The sequence below is a fragment of the Tursiops truncatus genome, chromosome 1 (genome assembly GCF_011762595.2).
Source record: "Tursiops truncatus isolate mTurTru1 chromosome 1, mTurTru1.mat.Y, whole genome shotgun sequence".
NCBI lineage: Eukaryota > Metazoa > Chordata > Mammalia > Artiodactyla > Delphinidae > Tursiops > Tursiops truncatus.
In genome coordinates this window covers 29,546,014-29,572,239 of record NC_047034.1, presented here as the reverse complement: position 1 = coordinate 29,572,239, position 26,226 = coordinate 29,546,014, and the positions used below count along the sequence as shown (strand labels likewise).

General features: G+C 37.4%; 1 protein-coding gene across 1 annotated transcript in view; it reads left to right on the top strand.

The window, feature by feature from the left end:
• WDR64 (WD repeat domain 64) overlaps positions 1 to 26,226 on the top strand; it is a 149,971-nt gene that overhangs the window by 41,411 nt on the left and 82,334 nt on the right. Inside the window, exons 9-11 of the mRNA XM_033851972.2 lie at positions 13,077 to 13,156; positions 19,453 to 19,592; positions 25,617 to 25,743. Of these exons, the coding sequence (XP_033707863.1) occupies positions 13,077 to 13,156; positions 19,453 to 19,592; positions 25,617 to 25,743 (347 nt within the window). The remainder of the gene's footprint in view (positions 1 to 13,076; positions 13,157 to 19,452; positions 19,593 to 25,616; positions 25,744 to 26,226) is intronic.

Below are 26,226 nucleotides of genomic sequence, written 5' to 3'. Positions count from 1 at the left end.
ACACACCTTCCATTGGTGACCCTGCACTTAACTTCTTCTCCAGGATCTTGCTACCTCAGTTTCTCCCACTCTCTCATTTTCAACTTAAAATGCTCAAGTCTCTTGTGATCTGAATAACGCTTTTCTTGACCTTTAGTGTCCTTTGATCTATCATACTACACCTCTTCTGGAAAGAGTACTCTACATTCACTATCCCCACTATCTTGACATTACTCATTCCCTCTAAAATCCTGTCTCATATAGCCTCCCGGCTACTACTCTACGGAAAAGACTCTCAAATTGGCCAATGATGTCTACATTGTCAGACCAAAGGAAATTAAACTTGGAGCATTCAGCATTTCTGATCTCACCCATCCTAAAACTCTATTCTCTTGGCTTTTGGGAAGCCAGAGTTTTCTCCCGGTATCTTACTGTCTGACCTTTTCCCTTGTGATTCCTCTTTTTGTGTCTGCTCTTTTTGCGGTGGTATTCTCCAGAGTTTTGTCCTTAGCCAACCTTAATTGTCACTTTCTACTCAATTCTTGGGTTATGTTCCTCTTCTCCAACATATTAATACCTGTATACTAATGAAAACCCAAGCTATCTTGAATGTTGGACTTACGTATACCTACTCACTATGTCCACCTGGATATCTCATAGCCCCTTAAATTTCACTTCACTTCCCCCACTTTTTAATCTATGCCCTTTATAGAATTTAAAATTTTTCTTTGTGGCACCATGATGCATCAAATCATCTAGGCAGAAATTTAGCAACCCCACATGACTCCTTTTTCCCTCAACCCCTAAAAATCGTCAGTCACCAATTTGTCTATATTGCCTTAAAACTTCTTGTTGAATTTATTTTATATTCTGTATCTCTATTGTCCTAGGCTCTTCTCTCCAACTACCCTCTTGTCCCAATACTCTCCCAAACTATTCTTGTAAGGATGATATCCAACCATCTCAATGTCCTTCACATTTCTCCATCACCTGCCACAGCACTCCCATTATCTGGTTCCTGTTAACCTCTCCACTTCATCCACTTCACTGCTCTTTACTACCTTGTTCTTAGGTTCCTGTTATCCTGTTACTCTGAACTTCTTGCTGATCCCTGGATACTGCATGTTGGGACTTTGTACATGTTCAGTGCCTGAAATACTCTCTCCACTCTTCCTCTTAGTTCTTCTACCTCAACCTCCATAATCCTGTGGGATTTTTTTCTTTTTTTGAGAAGAGGGAAGTTTTTTATTTTTAAAATTGTTTCCAGTTTTTTGAGATATAACTGACCCCGTAAATCCTTTAAGGATCAAGTGATACCAACTCTAGGAAATTTTCCTGACCTCTCCCAGCAACCTCTTCCCCAGCTGCGTTAGGTACCCTTTTCATGCTTCAGTCTTTGTACTTATTGCATTTTAATTATGTTTAAGGATGTGTCTTTCCAAGACACTAAGCTTGTTGAGTTTTTTTGTATTCAACAATCTCTTTCTGATAGTCCTATAATTTGAACAAAACTACATAGATGACTCCAGAAGAAGCTCTAGAGCAGGAGGCTGAATATTCACTTTTTTTTTTTTTTTTTAGCAAATACTTATTGGTTAGTTACTTTGTTTAAAGCACTGTATTACATGTTGGAAATTTAAAGATGCATAAGACTAGGTCTTTGCTCTCATGTCTAATGAGGGAGAAAGGAAATAGATTCCCAGAGAGGGTGATAAGTGTTATGATATCGATTTAAGAGAGTTGTATGGGAGCAGAAGAGAGTTCTCAGAGCATCTTAAGGTAGGATAGGGGTGTGGATAAAAATTGAGGTAAGCTTCCTGAAAAGGAATGTCATGCATACTGAGTTTTGAAGAACTGGTAAGAGTTAGCCAGGTAAAGCAGTTGCAGGAGAGTAGAGTTGATAAATAGTCACATTAAAGAAATGACATTTATAAAGGCACAGAAGTGAAGAAGAAGATGGTGAATTCTAGAAACTGTAAGTGGTTCAATATGATCGGAACAGAGAGAAAGAGTTGGGAAAGATGAGACTGGATAAGCAAAACATGAAGAGACCTGCATACCATGATAAAAAGTTGGAATTTTAACCTGACGGCTACAGGAAGCCATTGAATACTTTAGAAAGAAAAGTGATAAAATTCGTGTTTTTGACAGATTACCCTAGCAGCAAAGTGGGGAATGGATTGGGGAAAGCAAGTTGAAAAGAGGAGACCAATTGGGAAGATATGGCAATAGTTTAGAAAAGAAATGATGGGGGTTTGAACTGAACCAGTGAAAGTAAGGATGGAAAGAGAACAGATTCTCGTATAATTTACAAGAACTGGTGACCTACTGGATGAGAGAAATAAAGGAAAGAGAGGAATCTAAGGTTCATTTTTTCATTCTCAACAATATTTAATGTATGCCTATTATAGATCAAAAACTGTTCCAAGAAGTGATATAATGGTATACAAAAAAGACTAACTCTCTCCTCTCCTGGAGTCATATTCTAGTGGGAGAGCAAATAATCAAATGAATAATACAGACTTAGGTGAGTAGGTGATGGAGATGAAGGAGCATTATGGGATAAAGAGTGATGGGAGGCAGTAATCTTGACAGGATGGTCACGAGAGACTGCTCTGAGGAGATAACATGTGATCAGAGATCTGAGTGAGGTGAAGAGCAAATCATCCAAAGATCTAGAAGAAAAGCATTAGAGCAGCAGACACCAGGCTCAGTTTCGGGGAACTATATACGTGGCTGTGCTTTTCACTATGAGAGAATATAAATAAAGGAATACATTTGCAAGGGAATTCTAGATCACGCCTGCCTCTTATTCATTGTCCAAGAGTCTTGAGCATGTTTTTTTAACTTATTTGAACCTCAATAACCTCATTTATAAATAGGAATAATACTAACTTTCTTAGCTCATGGGATTTTTGTGCTACTCAAATAAGCTGAAATGGGTGAAGGTGCTTTGAAAACTAAAACCCCTTAACAACGGAAAGTATTATTATTTGCTTATAGATATTTAAGGTCTTTTGTGGAGACTGGATTTTTAAAGAACACTGATTTCTGCATGCTGCCAAAATCTATGATAATAATAAATACTCTAACACTGCAAGAAAGAAAAGGCACAAGTTTTCCTTTGAGAACAATTTGTATGGGCCAATATTCCCTTTTCCAAGTATTAGGATCTGTCAATCAGGTGGTGAATGCTTGTATTAGGTCTTAATGAAATGTTAATAGGTACCTTCTTTTTGTCAGCAAAAACATGCCCTTCAACTGACATGATTCTAGGAAGATATAATTCCCTTTTTTTTTCCAGTGACGTATCCTCAAGAGCAGAATTGAGTTAGTCACACTCTTATTCCTTTTTATTTATTTATTAACATCTTTACTGGAGTATAATTGCTTTACAATGGTGTGTTAGTTTCTGCTTTATAACAAGGCGAATCAGCTATACATATGTATCCCCATAACTCTTCCCTCTTGTGTCTCCCTCCCTCCCACCCTCCCTATCCCACCCTTCTTGGTGGTCACAAAGCACCAAGCTATCTCCCTGTGCTATGTGGCTGCTTCACACTAGCTACTGGTTTTACATTTGGTAGTGTATATATGTCTATGCCAATCTCTCACTTTGTCCCAGCTTACCCTTCCCCCTCCCTGTGTCTTCAAGTCTATTCTCTAGTAGGTCTTTATTCCCGTCCTGCCCCTAGGTTCTTCATGACCATTTATTTTCGATTCCATATATATGTGTTAGCATACGGTATTTGTTTTTCTCTTTCTGACTTACTTCACTCTGTATGACAAACTCTAGGTCCATCTACCTCACTACAAATAACTCAGTTTCGTTTCTTTTTATGGCTGAGTAATATTCCATTGTACATACGTGCCACATCTTCTTTATCTATTCATCTGTTGATGGACACTTAGATTGCTTCCATGTCCTGGCTATTGTAAATAGAGCTGCAACAAACATTGTGATACATGGCTCTTTTTGAATTACGGTTTTCTCAGAGTATATGCCCAGTAGTGGGATTGCTGGGTCGTATGGTAGTTGTATTTTTAGTATTTTAAGGAACCTCCATACTGTTCTCCATAGTGGCTGTATCAATTTACACTCCCACCAACAGTGCAAGAGTGTTCCCTTTTCTCCACACCCTCTCCAGCATTTATTGTTTCTAGATTTTTTGATGATGGCCATTCTGACTGGTGTGAGGTGATACCTCATTGTAGTTTCGGTTTACATTTCTCTAATGATTAATGATGTTGAGCCTTTGTTCATGTGTTTGTTGGCAATCTGTATATCTTCTTTGGAGAAATGTCTATTTAGGTCTTCTGCCCATTTTTGGATTGGGTTGTTTGTTTTTTTGATATTGAGCTGCATGAGCTGCTTGTAAATTTTGGAGATTAATCCTTTGTCAGTTGCTTCATTTGCAAATATTTTCTCCCATTCTGTGGGTTGTCTTTCCATCTTGGTTACAGTTTCCTTTGCTGTGCAAAAGCTTTTAAGTTTCATTAGGTCCTATTTGTTTCTTTTTGTTTTTATTTCCATTTCTCTAGGAGGTGGGTCAAAAAGGATCTTGCTGTGATTTACGTCATAGAGTGTTCTGCCTATGTTTTCCTCTAAGAGTTTGATAGTGTCTGGCCTTACATTTAGGTGTTTAATCCATTTTGAGTTTATTTTTGTGTATGGTGTTAGGGAGTGTTCTAATTTCATTCTTTTATATGTAGCTGTCCAGTTTTCCCAGCACTACTTATTGAAGAGGCTATCTTTTCTCCATTGTATATTCTTGCCTCCTTTATCAAAAATAAGGTGACCATATATGCATGGGTTTATCTCTGGGCTTTCTATTCTGTTCCATTGATCTATAGTTCTCTTTTTGTGCCAGTATCATACTGTCTTGATTACTGTAGCTTTGTAGTATAGTCTGAAGTCAGGGAGCCTGATTCCTTCAGCTCCATTTTTCTTTTTATCCTTGTATCCCATTCCATTTTTACTTATGTGCAAACAGACACACACACACACACACACAGAGATGCAACCATTCTTTGGGTTGGGTTTAATAAATCTTTTTATTTATATGTTTTGTTCAAAATGAATGTTAGTATGTATTTTTTATTTATGTAATATTATTGTAGGGAATTTAAATTCCTCCTCTCTACAGTGTTCTGTAGATTTGGTACTTTGTAGCTGTAAACACTTAAATTATCTAGAAGGTTTTCTTTTTCATACTTGCCAGTACTTTCTGGTCTTAGGTCTGAAGAGCATCTATTTTGCAATAGGCAGGAGTTTGTCTTTAAGCTCAATTCCAAGCTTCCTAGTATTCACCATATCTCCTGGAATTTGGCCCAAGAGGGTCAGGAAACTGTGAGACAAAAATATACAAACTCAGCAAATAATGATCATTGATCTATTCTGTCAAATTCTGGCTGACTTTTCATCTACTTCCTTGGGTCACTCTCCTAAATCTAGAAGCTAAAGAGATTTCTCAAGTGATACAGTGTAATCATGTTTTCCAGAACTGTCAGTGCCATTGAAGAGTCATTTCAATAGAGAGTCAAGTCCACTCCATCTCTAGATTCATCATATTCTTATCTCTGCAATTTCTTATGATAAGTCTTAAGCTGAGACAGATGAAACTGCATTTATACTAATTCATAATTGGCCAGTTGTTAAAATGGAAGCCAGTACAGCTCCCAGAAAGGCAGGAAAAAACTCCTCTCAAAAAAAATTTTCCATTTAAGAAATGATTATCATTCTGGTCATAATTTTGTATGGTAATTTCACAAATGTACCAGCAGGAAAATGAACATATGCTATTAATATTGCCATGTAAAGAATATTGGCCTATTGCAAGACATAAGTTGAACCATTAACCCTTTAATAGCTTGGCAATTCCAAGAGATGAGCAATTAACTACTTAGCATTACTCTTTATTAGTTACCCAGCTTGGAGGCAGATTGTAATATTAGAAAGTATGTAGTGGTTCTCAGTAGGGTTGCTATGGAGCCAGTCAGAACTGGTTTCTGTCTGGCACTCAAGGCTTTGTGACCATTGAACACGTTACCATTAGCTCTACTTAGTCTCAGTTTTTCCATCTTTAAATGGGAATGAATATACCTACCTCGTAGTGTTATAAGGTATGTAAAAATTAACCTAATTTACTCAGGTAAGGTGCCTAGCTTAATGCATGGTATATATAGTTAGTGCTCAATAAATGTAAAAGTTCCCCTTTTTGTTTCCTTAATAAAGATACTGAAATACATCAGACAATGAATTTTAATACTGAGATCAGGTGGAGTTACTGTAGACCTGTACTGGTTTGTGCTTTGTGTTCCCACTTCTATAGTAAGGGTCAGAAAATGGCATGTCCCATGTTCAGCGGGCCATCTGCTTTTGTAGCATCTGCAAACTAAGAATAAGTTTTACATTTTTAAATCGTTGAAAAAATCAAAGAAGAGTAATATTTCATGACCCATGAAAATTATATGAAATTCAAATTTCATTGCTCATGAAGTTATATGGGAACACAGCCATGCTCACTTGTTTACGTGTTATTTACAGCTGTTTTTGTGCTACAGTGGCAGAGAGTAAATAAGAAAGTGTAAAATATTTATTATCCGGATCCTTAAAGAAAAAGTTTACCATACTCTGATCTGAAGTTTTCTATTGCACCTTCTCTTGTTCTTTGGGAATGGGTACAATATGGATTAATCACAGGCAGTAACCCAGAGTGAGGACCGCTATCTAAAAAAAAATACCTTTACCTGAGGCACGCAAATTTTCTGCCTTACATCATTAAGGAGGAAATAAAAATGACTTCTTCTTTGTCCCCTGCATTCCTCCCATCTACCCCCACCCCAAGGGAAGATAAGAGAGGATACAAGCTTGCTCAATGGCCCTTCACCTTTAGCAATTACATGATCCCCCGGAATGCTTTCCTGTCTGAGCATCGTATTACATTCAGTGAATAACCCTAATTATGTAACGTTCCATCTGATTACCCTGCTTCCCTCTCCAGATCAGAGCTCACAAATTTGTGTAACATTAGCAAGGAAACTAAGGTGAAGTATGCTATGATTCAGGCAAGGTCTTTTGATAGTATAGTGTTTGGATTTTTTTTTTTTTTCATTTTGAAGAAATTATTAGAAAATGTTTCTCCTTCAAAAGTACTATTATCTCAGGGAAAATTTCAGAGGGAACTTCCCAGAATCAATATATTTCTATTCTGTGTGACTCTGAAAACTGGTACAGTACTGTCAACCAGTGGTATTTTTCCCTGAAGGGTATTCAAACATATTTATTGGGAGCCTTCTGTGTTCAAAGGCGCATGGTATCTACATTTTATTTTGTTATGGAATGGACAATATGGGCCAACATTGTACATAAGACTATGAGTCTAGTGCTATCTTGGTGTGGTCACTGTTTAGAGGTGGGTCCCCCTGAGGCATCCTAGACAAGAGGGTGGTCCCCCCCAACTCCTGGCCTACCACCCCATCCCTGAGGAGGGACCATGGTGTGGAGGACCTGAGCTCAAGTCCAAACACCAAACCAGATATCTCACTGCACTGTAAGATGTTGAGTGAAAACTCTCTTCATTCTTCAGATGTAAAATGCTGTGGAAATACTAGTTAATATTATCATAACTTTCTCAGAGAACACTCTGGTATGTACCAGTTAGAGTAAATTACACCTAGTTACAGAATAAGAAAGCAACCTGTTTAAAACTATGCAGTTGAATATGTATATAAAATATCTGTGAAAAGCAGCTCATCTTTTAAGTTTTTTCCCAGTTGACATCAATTATATGAATTTTTTTGAATTTTGATTTTTTTTGAATCAATTTTGAATTTTTTTGAATCAATTATATGAATTTTGAATTTTTTTGAATCAATTATATGAATTAGTTGCAACTGGCTTTATTGAAAGACACAGTTCATCCATTTCTGGTCCATTTAATTATGTGGGCCAGGAAAATAGATTAATTTTATCTAATGGGCAGGTATTTTAAAAAAACAAAAAAATTTTAATGGGAAGTATGTATGATCCCCATTTTACATGCTGAGACATTGATGTAAAAATGTTTGATAGATCCATAATCAACTAACAGGGCATTAAATGTTTCTTTTCCTGCTATCTTAGAATTTCAGCTAAAGTTCCATTTAAAGAAAGATATACTAAACCATCCTCACAGAATTATTAGAAGGTAGTCAGACCAGTCCCATGACTCTTATCAGTCACCCACAACAATGAAGAAACAACAAACAATTCTAAAATAGTTGAAAAGGAGGATGCAGTTACCTAGGTGTGGAACTATGGGCAATGCTGAGGCATTTGGTCTGCCATCCCCAGGGTGAGAGTGGAGGTGATAGAGAGTTTTCCGCACCTCAGACCGCTGGAGGAGAGCTCCAGGAGAGCCAAAAAAGCAGGGAAATACATCTGGCTCCCCAGGGGCTACTTGCTGAGGCCCCAAAGGACACAGGCTCACCTTAGGCAAGTTTGACAGGTGACATATGCACATTATGACCACTACTTGCTTCCCCATGGGGAATTCTGAAGGCTGCAGGCTGGACCATATTATGACATGCGGCCCTGAGCACTTTTGCCTTCAAGTGTCCCTCCCACCATAACGCTCTCAATATTGCACGTTATTTTTGATATAATTTTAAAGACTTCAACTTTTTTAATGTTTTAGGCTCTAAAAATTTTAGTTTTTCTGATATGAGAAAAAATTAAAACACTTCTCTTGACCCTAAACTTAAATTTTTTCCTTTGATTTTAAGAACAATTAGAACATTTCTGTGGGCCCCCAAAATTACTGTGGGCCCTCAGCTCTGCCCCTGCTGTGCCTAATGCACACATTCCTACCTGGCAGGAGGGACTCAAGACAATAGGGTGGGGCTGCATTCAGGTTGACACTGTCCTGCATGACTAGCCTGTGTGAATTTCCTGTGGGCCACAGTCAGTGGTTTAGCAGGAATTTCCCTTTCTAATGGAAACTGGTCCAGGAAGACTTGCTGCTGGGGCACGATGATGTACTAAGAGACTGTGTTTGGAGACAAGGGTAGAAGAAAATAATGACTTCCCAGTTTATACCTAATCAAGTTCAGTTCATTCAGTCAACCAGAAAAACATGTCATTGGCAAAAGTGTAAATAAGTCACCAGAGATAAGTAGAAACTACTTCTTATCTGGAAAGTTTAAACATTTTCAAAATTCTAAATTCTGACTTTAGATTTATGTTACTGAATTAGGGCTGCTTTTCATGAACTATAAATAAGTAATTTGAATAAATTAGGACTACAGTTTACCTTTGCATTAGCTAGTCAGAAAAATTACTACTATAAACTAGATATAATTTTTTTGGAAGAAAAAATCTTTTAAAATATCTTAGAGGTATCTTTTTACATAGAAGTAGTATAATCTATTCCTGTTTATTTAGTAAACTTCCCACTTAGGACTTAACAACTGATACTTTGTTTTACTTTTGAACTTTAAGACAAAAAGAGCTATTTTTTTCTCCTCTAAATGATCATTCTCACTTATCAAAATTGGAAATTTTGTCTAAACTATTGCTATTTTATCATCGTGTATGTTTTTTAAAATATAGGAGCTGTCTCATTCAGAGGTTGCAAACTGGTAGTCTCACGAGCTAAATGCAACCTGCAAATGGTGTTTTGTTTGGTAGCATTTACAGTCATTTATTTGGTTTTGTTAACTGACTCTGGGCCTTGGTTCCCACTTTCCACAGGACATGCACTCTCCGTGCACTCCCTGTAGTTTCCTAGCCAGCCCACTTCGCTCATATAGTTTACCTGCCTGGCTCCTGTACACATCTTAACTAATGAACACTCTCACCTCTGCTATCACAGTTCACTGATATTTCCTCTAGGCCAGTGCTGGACATTCAGTTTGTACTCAGTAAATTTTGTTGAGGCCCTACTGAGTGCCCCCCAAAATTCTTTCACAGGCCTTGTTGTCATTGGGGAATTTCTCTCTCTTGGTTACTTCCCTTTCAGAGTATACTTTTAGCTCACTATGCCCTCTCCCCAACTCCTTTGCCAACTGCAGACATTATTTAATACAGAAATCTAATGCTTTAATAATCTTAGGTAAGACAGGAACAATTTTCAAACATACTATCCCGAACATTTCCAATATGGAAAGTCTATAGTCAACAACCTTCAATGAATCCATAAATTCAGATCTATTTCTCCCACAACTCTCTAGCTGCTCTAATTTCACTTCTTCCCCCACACGGGGGGAGCTACACTACTGATTAGAAAGTACAATGAGTCATTGGAGTCTTTGTTCATATACTTTCCCCTGCCCCAATCCAGGGGCCACTGGTAACGGTTATGCAGGTTGTGTGCTGCATAGTGCTGGCCACCACCTACATAAGCTATGCAGTGGCCTGCTGGACTCCTACCCAGCCACATCCACACAGAAAGCATAAAATCAAAGATTTTAAGTAGTAGAAGCTATTTAAGCTATATCCAAATCCTTGGTCTCATAAGTGGGGAAATTGTAGTTCAGCAAAATTAAGTGACGCTTCTAATGTCATATATTTAGCAACAGAATGTGACCAAAATCTAGGCCTCCTGACCTCAACCCTGGGTGCATTCTAAGTCCACTTCACCAGTTTGCCCTGTCAAGCTCCATCCATTTTATGGCAGGTCCCTACAGAAGTCTGCCCTTCCCACTACCTCCTCCTACTGGGGCTCCTGTTAAAAAAAAAAAAAATCAGAAAGAGCTCTCATATTCTTTCTTGAAACTATCAGGAACCAACTCAAAAGCAGGGTGCATATACCCCAGAGGGAATGCAAGATGAGCAATCAGAAAGTGGGTAGAAATTCCCTTTCTTTTACATTTTTATCACATTTTTATTGCTGTTTGTTTATAATATACATACTATATTAATTGTGTAATATATGTATATAATTTACAAGTAAATGTTATAGGCATATATGTGAGAAAACATTTTGGAAAAAAATTTAATATGAATTTCTGAACCCCTTGAAGATTCCGATTTACTAAGTTAGGGATAGGATCAGGAATTTATATTTTAGCATCCAAAGTGATTCTGATTCCAAGTTTAGGAACCACTGCTCTAAGGTCATGAGAATTCCTGACCTAAGTAAAGAGGTTAATGAAGTTAACCTCTAAGTTAAGAGGTTGATGAAGTTGGATGTAGGGTTCTAAGAAATACTCTTTACCTTAGGTTTAAGGAAGAATAAAAAGTAACGTAATTGGAAAAACTACACATGATCCATGGTTCCCAGTAAGAGCCTCTTATGTAAATTCCTGAATTTAGTTGAGCAAATTTTTTCTTCATAATTTTTCTGACATTAAACAAAGTTGTTTCAGCCAAATCTTATATCTGCATCTTCCCAAAGACTGCAATTCAGACTTCATTTACATGCTCTCTCATTGACTTTGTGATTGTGTTCTGAGAAATCTACAGCTTGTGTTTAATTCACATCCATTTCTTTTATAACCTAAATCCACGTTGGGCCCTTATAATGAAAATTTATTCTCACCTGAAGTTTAGGGTGATAATTGCAATCCAAGATGCTTCTGGGTATTGCCCCTTAGGTTTATTATCTCAAAGATAACCCCAAAATATAAGCTACATAGAAGTTATGCTTTATGAGGCCCAGTTTTTGTAAAGAGCCACATTTGAAGAAGTGTAGTCTAGTGGGCAAAAAGAATTAAAAAGAAACTGCAATATAATTTAAAATTACAAATACATGTACCCCTTGACTTGCAATACCACTTCTAAGAACTTGTCTTTTAGAAATACATACATATGACATGGCACTTTTATAAGAAAGTTGCAGTATTATTTGTAATCACAAAAAATTTGAGACAGCTTGATGTCCCTCAGAAATTAAGTGATGATTTAGTCTTATAAAGGAATACTCTATGACAATTAGAAAAAAGAATGAGAAAGTTTTTTACCTACTGATTTGGAAAGATCGTCAAGATATATTATTAAGTGAAAAAACCAAGGAACAGAATAGTATATATTACCATTTTATTTATGAAAAAAGAAAAGAAAAGGAAACATACAAGGCAAGAGGAGACTAAGGTCAGGTGCTTTATGCCTAAGGGAAAATAACATGGTACTAGACTAGAAAATAACACAAAAGACTTTATTTATTTGGTGGGGGCAGGAGGGTGGAGTCCAGGAAAGGCCTTTCTGAGAAAGTGGTATTTAAGCTGACGCTTACAGGGGGGTGTCTGTTAGTGTGGCTAGGATCCGGGGAAAGAAAATCTTTGGCCTGTGCAGAAGCTCTTGAGGAGAAAGAGAGTTCAGTGAGGCCAGAAAGGAAGCTAAAGAGACCACATGGCTGGATCCAGGGGAAGAGGAGGGCATGGAGTGAGCCTGAAAAGGTGACAAGGACCATCCAGCACCATATGGGCCTGGTGGGCCAGGTGAAGGAACCTGGTGTTTCTTAGAGTATCAGGAGTCCACTGGAGAAAAGTGATGTGATCCAACTCATGTTTTAGAAAGATCACTTTGGCTGCAACTTGACAACAGGATTTGGAGTGTGATTGGGGAAAGAGAATGGAAAATAGTAGAAGCTGAGAGATTAGCAGTTTATTGCAGTAGTTCCAGTGAGAGGGGATAGAGAGTTGAACCAAGACATTGTGGCGGAAATGGGAAGAAGTGGTCAGATTTCATGTCTATTTAGGAGATAAAATCAACAAGATTTGACAGCAAGTTGGATGTGGGTAGTGAGTGAGGGGGAAGTATCCAAATACATTCCTGCCATTCTGTACTACACTCATTTAGCTGAGCAATATACTTTCTGGCTTAAGACATGATATATCTCTGCCCAGCCTTAACATCAGCACAACCGCAACTCCAGGGTGGAGGAAAGGATTTCTTTTTAAACAGAAACAATGCAAATGCTGCATTAATATCATATTATGGAGTAAGTAGATTCTGTGGGTCAGTAAGAATTTAATCTTTGCTTATAATATTTTCTGTGGGTAAATGGATTCATAACAACTTAGAAGTGAGCCTCTTGAACACAATCTATTTATAAGTTGGAATTAGCTTTATAAGGAAAAATATACAAGCTTTATATCTAATTTGTGTTTTGCAGGCCTGTCAGAGAGTTTTCCATGCCAAGAGGAGCAAACACTTTTTGTTACAGTAGAAAAGCAAATGTGATTGTCACGGGAGGTAAGAGGGCATTTCATGTTACACAGAGATTTTCTACTTTGCAAACAGTGCTCTCCTTAATTAACACAGTTATAGAGTTTCATACAGTTATCGCATTTTACTGCTAGAGAAAACTTTTAGAGAATGTTAAAGTTTGTATAAAGTCAAATCTGTCATTCTTTTTCTTTGTGGCTTTTTGATTTGGTGGCACACTTAGAAAGGCCTTCCCCAGCCTGTGAATGTGTGAAACAAATTCTCCCATATTTACTATAATTTTTTGTTTGTTGTATATTTTACTTTTAAATATTTAATCTCTCTAGAACTTGTTTCAATGTGTAAGAGCATGAATTCCTAGCCTGGGGCCCATGTGTGGGCTTTAAGGGAGTCCTACAGCCCCTGCGGCTGAATGCTTGTGTATCTATGTGCATTTTTCTGGAAAGAAAGTCCAAAATTTTATCAAATCCTCAAAGGAGTCCCTGACAAAAAGGTAAAGAGCCAATGGTTTAGCATTAACAGAGAAGAGGACCAGGGATAGAGTGTTGAAAAATACCAACATTTAAGGGCTAAGATTATCTGCTGAGAGTAGGAGGAAAGATGACAAACATAAGAAACTTGAGGGGAAAGGTGATGGACTGAAATATTCTTCCGGCCTCAGACTCCTTATCTATCATACTGAGGTTCTAAGACTGTGATGGCTTTCAGCCTGGACTCTGTAGTCAGACTGCCTAGGAACAAATCCTGGCTCTCTTCCTGGCAAGCTGTATGGCCTTGGATAGGTTATTTAATTCCTGTATGCTTCAATCTCACCTGCAAAATGGAGCTGATAATAATACCTACTCGTAATAGTATTATAAGAATAAAGTACTTACACAGGAAGGGTCTTGCACGTAATAAGTCTTCAATCCAAATTTGCTAATACTGATGCTAACAATAACAAAAAACCACACCTACTTCATATGGTAGTGTTTAAGATTAATTGAGGTAAGGTATGCCTGGCACATAGTAGGTTATCAATAATTATTAATTCAATTCATTTACAACAGTTAGGCACAATCACTTTGATCAACTTATACAGGTTTTGTTGGAATAAATTGAAATCTTCAGTTCATTAGGAGGCTGTTACAGAAGTCATGAGTGAGATGGTGAGGGTCTGAGTTATTGTAGGTGCTCTAGAAAAAGAAAAGCAAGAGTCAGTCTCTAAGACATGGAAAAATAAATTATTCATAAGACCTGGGGACAGAATGATATTGGGGATTAATAAAAGGGAGCAGCCAGCTGCAAGTTTGTAAGGAGGGAAACATAGAAGAATAGCAGTTGCATTGATAATTACATAGAAATTGAGAAGAGGGTGCTTATATGGAGAAAGAATGCAAACAAAATTTCAATTTTGAACTTAAATACTTAAATATCAAGTGTCAATTAGACATCTGAGAGGATATTCCTACTGGTGATGGGTAAAGATCTGGCTGGAGATAGGAGCTGTTAAGGACTCCGTAGGCTACCTGTGTGTTGGAGAAGATGAGCTCCCAGAGGCTCCTCAAGGAGATCAGGGTCACCTTAAAGGAAACAAGGGACATGTAGACTTGAAAGATGTAAATGAGCAAAACAGAAACCCAAACAAATAAACATCAAGAAAATGGCCTATACTGGAGATCTGAACTTTAAAAGAGAAAAAAGATTTTAAAAAAGAAGAAGAAAGCCCTGCCATCAAAAACATCAACAAATATACCATTTGGTAAATGCTTAGAGTACACATATTCACTAAAGGAGGCGAGATGTTAGATGAATAAGTGCTATTGGCCCCCTTCCATGTAAGATTTCTTCAAATTTCTTCTCCCAAAACGCACACAGCAGGAAATATTTGGTTTCCTACAAAGAGTATCCTGCCTCAGCCTTGAGGTACACATAATGATAGCTGCACTTTCACTTCATGACAGGGTAATCTCCTTTGAGGACACGAAGTTAATTTTTTTTCAAGTACACTGTGCATTTAAAGTTTATACTTAAATCTGTCCTCAGCTTTGGGCCTGCCACAACACTTACTTAAAATTAGATTGTGGTTCAAATCTTATTTTTAAAAATTTTGTTGTAGTCTACTGGAAAGCAAAACTAATGAAAACAGTGAACTAGAAGATAGAAGAACTGGGTTTAGTCATGCCTGGCCACTAACCAACTGTATGATTTTCAACAATCACTTAATCTCTGCCTGGTGCTCATTTTCCTTATCTGGTAAAATGAAGAAGTTGGACTACATAAATTTTAAGATTCTTTTGAACGTAATACTCTGATACTATTGTTTTAAAAACTTCCTGTTCATGGGAGATAAACTAAATTGTCCTTTTGAAAAATTGGAGCCGAGTTTTCCAATTAGATGTTATTCAATATATAACCACAGCTTCGTGTATTCAGAAAAACAAAGCATTAACTGGTCACAAACCTACATTTCAGTTAAAGACATCAAGAAAAGAAAGAAAGGTGTCTGGATAAGAACCTGAAAAGCAATATGTGGGAGTCACGGCTTAGACTGGGGGCAAGTTTCCTGACACTCAATACTGATGATTCTAAGCACACACAGGAATCCAACTCTTTAAGCTGTACTAATTAAGGCTATCATGTAGAGAGCTCCATAATGAGATCTATAACACATAAGGGAACAGAAGAAATACTAAAATCAGATGTTTTCAATAAAAGAAGTAGAATGCTTGTATCATAATTTCCTGATCCCCCATTGCCCTTTCCTGACTATCTTGGCTCATTACTTGCTTGGTCCTGGCCGGAAGTCAGAAGGAGGGAGTAGGTGAGGGAAGGAGAGTATATTGGTGGTGAGAGAGTAAGCAGCAAGATTGCCTGAGAATCAGATTGCAGTGGATGCTGCATTCACCGCAGCTTGTCTTCAGTTAGATAAAAGCAATGACTTCTGTCCTGCTTCAACCTGAGCCCTGCACACAAAGCCTTTGAAAAAGTAGTACTTAAATACATGGCTACAGTGAGATTTGATTTCTAAAATCTGATTGTTCTGAAAGATGTGCTGTCACATTAATCTTAACCAATTCCTTTGGACAACCTTCGTTCCCACACAAAAGAATGCAAAACATAAGAATGGACCAGGGCTTCCCTGGTGGCTCAGTGGTTAAGAATCTGCCTACCAATGCAGGGGACATGTGTTCAAGCCCTGGTCCAGGAAGATCCCATAGGCTGCGGAGCACCTAAGCCCGTGCACCGCAACTACTGAGCCTGTGCTCTAGAGCCTGCGAGGCATAACTACTGAGCCTGCATGCCACAACTACTGAAGCTCATGTGCCTAGAGACTGTGCTCTGCAACAAGAGAAGCCACCACAATGAGAAGCCTGCACACTGCACCGAAGAGTAGCCCCCACTCACCACAACCAGAGAAAAGCCCGTGAGCAGCAACGAAGACCCAACGTAGCCAAAAATAAAATAAATTTAAAAAAATAAATTAATTAATTTTATTTAAAAAAGAGAAAAGGAACGGACCAACTTTTGTATACTTTGTAGTCTTAAGTATTTTAATCAGTTCTGGAAAAAAAAATGTGTTTGGTAATGTTTTGGGACTCAAACCACTTCAGTGCTTATGGATTAAAACATTTGACTCTCACTAACCTCAGTGTTAATTATTATAAGATCCCCATTTCAGCTTTGAAAACCTGCTAATTATAGTGTTTCTAGCACTCTTCCAAAGGCAAGAAAACATTTAGCAGTATGACTGACAAGCAGCTAATTCTTTTCACCATGTGTAATTTATTGAATTGCCACAGTTATGGAGCCTCTGTTAGTAGAAAATGGAAATCCTCAATAACTGAAAACACATTTTTCTCAGGAGAATACTCTTGTTGATTGCTCCATGTGCAGTATGTAGCAGCTGATGACTCAAAATATACTCTAAAAGCAGATTTGCTAAACATAGTTGAATGTGTTAAATGTGCAGGGACGTTTGATGAGCTTGAAAAAACAGAAGTTCTTGCAGAAGGAAAAAAAAAAAGCCAAACCAGGACAAGGTATTTCCTGAGCATTATTTTGTTGCACATCAAGAATTTTTTACCCAATAGTTGTCTCTACTGGCCATTTTAAGAATTAATCTCCTAATTTGGAAGGTCTAGTATATAAAAACAATTATCTGCCATCCCAACTATCTTGGGGACTCTGCATGCATTTGTTCATGTTTCATTCAACAAACATTTATTACACAGCTGCTCTGGACTAGACATGGTAAACCTCATAAAGATCAGGTTGAATTTCTAATATTCAAGGATTCAAAATCTAAAGTACAAATAAGGCATGTTTATAGATAGCTATAAATTGGAGCATGAGACAGCTGATTAATAATAATAGTAATGCAGTTGAAATACTGTATGCATTTAGAGGTTAGTATTGTGTCCCTCTGTACATTCTGGGTCCAAAAAGTAGCCACACAGACTATATAAGGATTTCATTACTATCAATGAAAAGCAAGCAGAGCTGGAAGACCTCTGGTAGTAGATAATAGAGAACCTCTGGAAGATTGAGTTTCCTTCACAATGCATATTGAACAAAGTTCTTAGTTTAAAAGGCCTGGACATTTCTCAGGTGGCAATCATCTATTGAATCCTTCTGCATGTAATAGACAAGTCATAGATTTTCTTCAGGGAATAGTGGTCTTATCCTTCAGGAGTGACAGTGCCCATTTCAGCAGTTACCCTAACATTATCTAGGATGATTTATGGGCCTGAGGCTTAGGGTTCTGAACATATCTGAGAAACGTGACACTTCTTAGCCATAGACAGTGAAAAGCAAATCAGGCAAGATACTGCATTATTGGAATTACTCAGTTTTAATCATGTAACTGATAACCAATTTTACTGGGTCTAAAACAGTACTTTGTTTTATATCTGCTAATTGAATTGTTTGACTGTATCTTTTACCCATGATCTATTATAATTTTGATATTAAAAACTAAAACTTAATAAAAATTTTATTATCATATATGTTTATACACACACATCTAGTTATATCATAAAAACTGACAGCTATTCACCAAACCTATATTATCTCTTACTGGATATACAGCTAGACTACATTTCCCAGACTAGAAAGTGCATTCAATATAGCATCCTGCAATTTCTTGATAAAAATACATTTGAAAACAGTGATTTTTGTATTTGGGCAACATTTATAATATATTTTTATTTGTGTATATTTTATGTGTGATAGTGATTTTTTTTGTTGTTGAGAAAAAGTATTTTCTGAAAATAATTCAAAGTATTTAAATATAAATGGGAAAATGTTATTCTTTTTTCCCCGTTGCGGAGCACAGGCTCCGGACGCGCAGGCTCAGTGGCCATGGCTCACGGGCCCAGCCCCTCCGCGGCATGTGGGATCCTCCCGGACCAGGGTAAGAACCCGTGTCTCCTGCAATGGCAGGCAGACTCTCAACCACTGCGCCACCAGGGAAGCCCGAAAAATGTTATTCTTAACTCTGAAAATAAAAAGTTTATTCGTGGGACTTCCCTGGCCATCAAGTGTTTAACACTCCTCACTACAATTGCAGGGGGAGCAGGTTCGATCCCTGGTTGGGGAACTAAGATCCTGCATGCTGCATGGTGCGGCCAAAAAGAATAAAGAAGTCTATTTGTAAGAGAGAAAAAGAAGTTAACAGTGACAACCTATAGGGTGTGGAACTAGGGATTATAAGGGAAAAGAGGACATTTTTACAATAATAATATCCTTCCATATTGTTTAAATCTTTCACTATGTACCTATATGATTTTAACAATTAATAAAATTTTATCTATGCCATGATAGTAATTGCATATAAATTTTGTATGCTCATGAGTATGTGCTAGAAGGGAAGATGGAAAAACAAAAACAGCTGATTTGTTATAATGGTAAAGATTATGTGCAATTTTTCACTTCTTTTGATTCCTTTTATTATTATAATGCTTGCATAATTTTAAAATGTAGAAACAAAAGAACAGCTGTCTTAAGTACTTTTGGGAAGTAAATAAAGTATAAATAATACATTAATGCATGAATGAGTAGGAAAGTGTTAAATCAAGAAAAGGACTCATAGAATATTTATGAGAATTCACATTTATATATGTAAATACAATTATTAAAAAACAGTCTTGACAAGAAGAAGCAGATCCAAAACAAGGCTAGACTCTTAGCAAGTCAATCATAGACAACATCCTGGAAGAAACAGACTGTGATTTGATATTAGAAGAAAAATAAGGATATGATTAAGGGTGAGAGAGACTCTTTAAACTGTGACCACCTGCAACTCTGAGAAAATAAATAATCTTCACGTGTCCTTCTTTCAGGAGATGATAAAGTGCTCCGGTTGTGGCACCCCAATATCAGCACCAAGCCAGTGGGGAAACTTGTGGGGCACATGTTCAGTATCACCGAGATTGTAACAAATGAGACAGACCAACATGTCATCAGCCTATCTTCTGCAAAGGTAACAAAAAGAAAACAACAAAAATGAAACAGAACAATTCTTTCCCTTAAAATCAACTATTGGAAAACCTAGAATACATACAGTTTTTGACTGAAACGGCTGATAGTCACTGAGAAAAATATTGTGAATTTGGATAAGGAAATGATAAGTCACTGTGCTCTGTTTCTATTGATTTCAGCATAAGAAAGAACATATTTAAAGACAAGAATAAAAGGAATACAACATTAGAAAGAGAGCCTATCCTCAATAGTAAAACACAATATAGCCCTCCCATGATCATTAAAGACAGAAAAAATAAGGATTTCTAGACATAGATAACAAACTTACGGTTACGAAAGGGGAAAGGGAGTGGGGGAGGGATAAATTAGGAGTTTGGGATTAGCAGATACAAACTACTATATATAAACTAGATAAACAACAAGGTCCTACTGTATAGCACAGGGAACTATATTCAATATCCTGTAATAAACCATAATGAAAAAGAATATGAAAAACAATATATAATGTATAACTGAATCACTTTGTTGTACACCAGAAACTAACACAACATTGTAAATCAACTCTACTTCAATTTTTAAAAAAGCAAAGAAGGAACAAAGACAGATTTCTGTTGTTATTGCTATGACTACACAGTGTTTTAAATGTTCTAAATAATGTTATAAAAAAAGAAAAATGACTTACAACTATTAGAAATGAGGAGACTGCATATTTGCAAATAATGTGATTGCTGGAAAAATTCAAAAAGTTTTAGAGCATATAAATTTGGTAAAGTGGCTGGTTATATTGATAGTAGCAATTTATAAAAATAAATTTCTGTGTAAGAGCAGAAACAGAAAACAATGGTCAAAGGGGTAGTAGCATTCACAAGAGCAAAAATGTATGAAATGCCTAGAAATAATCTTAACAAGCAATATTCACTATTAATATTGTTAACTATGAAGCTATTCTGAGGTACTTTTATTTAAGAACATGAATGTAGGGACTTTCCTAAATGGGAGTATTATACTGTAAAAGATACTCTCCATCAAATTAAGCTATACACTTAATGTTATTCAGGATTATTTAGACATTAGTTTGCCAAATTTAATGTAAAAGTGTTGACATAAAAGAATATCCTAGAAACTTTGGAAGATATGATTACAAGATGACACTTTCCCTATCAGATATTAAAAATTATAGTAAAGCCTCAATAAATAAAACAGAACAGCAGTCAATGCATCAGTAGACACATCTATGAAACAAAAGAGAAAATTCACACATGAGTGTGAATGGGAATTTCGTATATGATAAAAGTAGCATTTTAAATCTGTGAGCAAAGGATTGTTTGTTCATTAAATGTTGGGAAAACTGATTAACTATATTAGGAAAAAATAAGTAATCAGATCATCATTTCACAATTAACAACAAAATGCATTCCATACGGATTAAAGATTTTAAATGTAAAATATAAAACCTTGGTAGTCCTAAGATTTTCCAGAAAAAAACACAGGTGAATATTCATGTAGCCATCAGGTAATTCCTAGGCATAACACCTATGGCTGAACAAAAAAAATAAATGTGACTACATAAACATTCAAACTGTAAATTATTATAATAGCTATCATTTATCAAATGCTTACTAAGAGGCACACACTGTGCTCATTATTTTACATCACAACTTACTTGATGCTAATAACAACCCTGTAATTATCTCAATTTTGCACATGTAAAGGAAAATGACATCTAAATAACTTGCATTAAATAAGTGTAGCCGGGCTTCCCTGGTGGCGCAGTGGTTGAAAGTCCGCCTGCTGATGCAGGGGACACGGGTTCGTGCCCCGGTCCGAGAAGATCCCACATGCCGCGGAGCGACTGGGCCCGTGAGCCATGGCCGCTGAGCCTGCGCGTCCGGAGCCTGTGCTCTGCAACGGGAGAGGCCACACCCGTGAGAGGCCCGCGTACCGCAAAAAAAAAAAAAAAAAAAAAAAGTGTAGCCAATCCTGTATCTGTCCTGAGCCCAGACAGCCTTCTTTTACCCATAAAAAAGGATAAAGAAAGACAGCAGAATGGGGAAAAATGCAACAAAAATGACATAAACTGGAATAATATTCTTAAACAAACAAAAAATGTTAACAAATCAGTAGGAAAAAAGGAGGAGGGAAGAGGGAGATGGCAAAGAATACAGACATGTTCACATAGTACTATTGGGGGGTAAAGCTGGCAAAAATTCGTGGGCTAATAAAATAAATTTTTATTCTAATAAAATAACCAGGGGCTTCCCTGGTGGTGCAGTGGTTGAGAGTCCCCCTGCCGATGCAGGGGACACAGGTTCGTGCCCCGATCCGGGAAGATCCCACATGCCACGGAGCGGCTGGGCCCGTGAGCCATGGATGCTGAGCCTTCGCGTCCGGAGCCTGTGCTCCGCAACGGGAGAAGCCACAGCAGTGAGAGGCCTGCGTACCGCAAAAAAAAAAAAAAAAAAATCATCATCATCAAAGTGCCCAGAGATCTATGTTAAAGGATATTCATTGTGCTATTGCTTATATTGGTTTAAAAAATAAAAAGGAAGGGAAATATTAGGGAGTGAGAAATTCAGTGTCTAAAAATAAGGCTTTTATCAGTAATTTATTTATTTTCCCTCAGTTTTACTGAAATATAACTGACGTATAACACTGTATGAGATTAAGGTGTATGGCATAATGATCTGACTTACATACATCATGAAATGATTACCACAATAGGTTCAGTGAATGCTCATTATCTCGAGACTGTCGTACTAAGTGAAGTAAGTCAGTCAGAGAAAGACAAATATCATATGATATTGCTTATATGTGAAACCTAAAAAAATGATACAAATGAACTTATTTACAAAACAGAATGGAGTCACAGATGTAGAAAACAAACACGGTCACCAGTGGTGGAGCGGGGGGAGGAGGGATAAATTGGGAGATTGGGATTGACATACACACACTACTATATATGAAACAGATAACTTGTAATGACCTACTGTATAGCACAGGGAACTCTACTTAATACTCTGTAATGGCCTATATGGGAAAAGAATCTAAAAAAGAGTGGATATGTGTATAGCTGATTCACTTTTTAAAAAAGGTGGAAAACCCTAAAATAAAGTCTTTTAAACAGGAAGAAATCTTTTTTAACTCTTAAGTTCATAAAGATATCCTCCTCTAAAATTTTCTAAAAATTATAGTTTCTTTTTAATATTTAGGGGCATGTGTCTGTATGTGTGTGTGTGTGTGTGTGTCTATATGCTAGCTCCTCCACATCTGCAACCATCTTTCACATAGCCCCTTGGGCCCCAGTCTAGAAATAGGTCTAGTCCCTGAGCCAGAGGTTGCCTTGGTTTAGTTTCTGGTCAGAAGGCAGCATCCCTCCCTTTCACTGATCTTACAACTTTCATAAACTATGCCTCCAGATGAAAATAGAGCACAGCCTATTGCTTCTCAGTCTCCTTTTCCTGAACTGGGAGACCTGCTCTGGGTGCTGCCATGGAGTAGTGATAGTGCTTTTGGTCCTGTCTGCCCTGCAGGAGCTGCTCCCCTGATGCCACTGTCTGTTCCAAACAAGTGCCCAGGCTCTGGCTGGAGCCCACTCACTGCTTTGTATGCCTCTCTTAGTTGGATCTGTAGAGATTATATATCTTGCTTTGAAGCCTTGCTATTTCTTTTTCCTCTCTCTTTTTATATTTTCTCTACTATTTCTCTGTGTTTGGAGAAGAAATGGCAGAGTGAGGCATAAATTTATTGCAGTATTCTGACCTGAACTCTAACTCTTTAATTCTCTTTATGACAGATTTAAAGAAAGAGTAACAGTTAGCTAGATAGAGAGGAAATAGTAGATGATAGGAAGAGTATGTGTGAATGCACATAGACAATAAAGAGAAAGATGTTTTGGAAATTGGAAGCAGTTTGGTATGACAGTAACTAAGACAGCCTATGGGGAGAGGGCAGCAGAAAAACCTAGAGGAGAGACGCAGCAGAATGAGTCTTTGTGCCTTCTGCCAGCCCAATAATCACCACTTCCCTAAAAACCCACAAAAGACCTAAAGAACTGAAGAAAAGAGAAATATGATAAAGAAAATAGAATCACTCCATAGAGTGATTTGAAACATCACTGGTTTCAAAACATGTTCACACCAATTCATTGAGGTGGAGAGTACTGGTGTTTCATGTCCATTCTAGAAACAAGAAAACCGAGGCTTAAGGAATTTAAATGATGGGCTAGAACTGAAACCCAAAACCTCTTTTGCTTCATCCCTTGTTCTTTCCTCCAACCACAATTCTGAGCATATACAGGTACAGTAAAAAGACTGCCAACCATGAAGTATCTCAGCCAAAACTATAGAATCAAAAATAGTTACGGACTTCCCTGGTGGTGCAGTGGTTAACAATCTGCCTGCCAATGCAGGGAACACAGGTTCGAGCCCTGGTCTGGGAAGATCCCATATGCCATGGAGCAATTAAGCCTGTCCGCCACAACTACTGAGCCTGTGCTCTAGAGCTCACGAGCCACAACTACTGGGCCCATGAGCTGCAACTACTGAAGCCTGCACACCTAGAGCCCATGCTCCACAACAAGTGAAGCCACCGCACCGCAATGAAGAGTAGCCCCCGCTCGCCGCAGCTAGGGAAAGCCCATGCACAGCAACAAAGACCCAATGCAGCCATAAATAAATAAAACAATTAGAACAGAGATAAATTTCTTTGGCTCTCCTTGATTCCACTTTTAGATTTTTCCCCTACTTGTCTCTCTGAACCTAATTCATAAATAGACCCTGAACTTAAGTTTATAAAGAGTCCATTACACTTGCTTACTCTGTGATGCAAACACTGATAAATTTCAATGTTCTAGCTAATCCCCAAACTTGTATTTTTATGAGAACAAAAGAAGTAACTCCCAGTTGTACATGTTCTGAGTAATAGTGGCCTACAGAGTGTATAAATGTGAGCCAAAGCTCCTAATCACATGATTTTGACACTTTTATGCTTCTACATATAAGGACCAACCTGCCTTCACAATAGTGAAGTTTCTAATTTAATTAACCAAATTCTAAGTGTCTCAAATAAGAAGCCAGTATCTCTGTTAACAAAACTACTTATCAAAGTTTTATATGTAGTTCTATAAAATTATCACTCATTTATTCAACAAATATTCCAATTTAATTAGTAATATATAGTGATAGGTAATATATATAATGACTCTTATAATATAAAAATATTATTTAATGCTGTTGCATGCTAGGAAACATAATCCTTAATCAAGTCACACTTTTTTTCCTGAAATCAATCACACTAACTTTCTAAAAAAAAAAACAAACAGAATAATGAAGAATACTAATTTCAAGTGACAAAGTAAACTTGACCAAGTTTTGCTGAATCTGTACTTTCCTGTTCTTTCTATTATATCAACACATGTTCTATCTGAGTAATGACATAGTTCTGTTTCCTTCCTCAAAGGAGAGCTCTAATAACCTATTTTCCTATACTCTTCCTATATCTACACCATCCCTAAAAACTGCTTTCTGTAATTCTTACATCCCTAGACAGGAAGAGGGGAGGGTTCTTCGAAACCTCATTTAGTAAGATTTTCTCATCTTCTTAAGTCATGGAAGAGCAATTTGAAACCCTCCACCAAAACTATGCCTTCTCTCTATTTTCTAATCCACAGTGTAAAGAGAAATATGGCTTCAGTTCAACTGTTAATCATGGCCAGTCCTTTATCATGCCTCCAAATTCTTAAAGGATAATAAGTACTATGTCTTTCTCCTCTCTTCTGTAAGGATAGAAAAATCTAGTTCCTGTAGGCAAACTTTTAGTCACTGCTTTTATTTTCTTCTGATATTAATGAATAACAATTGAATCAAGAACCAAATTAAAGTTTAGCAAATGAGTGCTCATATGTAAATCATAATTTCCTACAAGTTTTTAGGAGCATATTGTAGACTCTAAAAATGGTTCACCTAAATAGCTTTGAGTAGGGAAAGTAAAGTGGAAAAATGGTGACCAGTGTTCTTTATCCCTCCAGGTTTTCAGGGTGTGGAATATACAGACTCTTTCACTATTACAAGTCTTCCATGATAGCCAGGGAGGACCAGGAGACATGCAGATTTACTCTATGGTATTTGATTCCAATCATGGCATGCTTGTTACAGGTAAGTGCACCCAATTAATGGCACATAAAACTCATATGTTGATGTTTTACCTTTTTTTAACTAGCACTTTATCACTGACTAGAAGAGAAACAAAACTAGATGGGAAATTTATAAACTGTGATTCCTCACAATCGGTAACTGAATTCAATCCTGTTCCTTCCTATCTTTCTATAGCTTGGTGGATGAGGTCTTGAACCTAGGAGTCAAGGTGGTGGGGTTAAGCAGAGAAGTGGGATGTAAGCTGCTGCTACACGTAGGGCAAATCCAGCTCTGTCTTGACCATCAGGAGCAGGAATATGATGCATCTTAGAGTGGCTGCACCAGCATGCTGAGTCAGTGCCCCTTTTCCTCAAGGAGGCAATTTGGCCCCATGCACTCTGGTACTGAGACAGTTACTCGGTGAGGAGTGTGTTGACCCTCCCACTTCTAGACAAAGAAGAGTGGAGAGAGAGGATAGAGTCCTGAATGACAGAACCCCCAGCA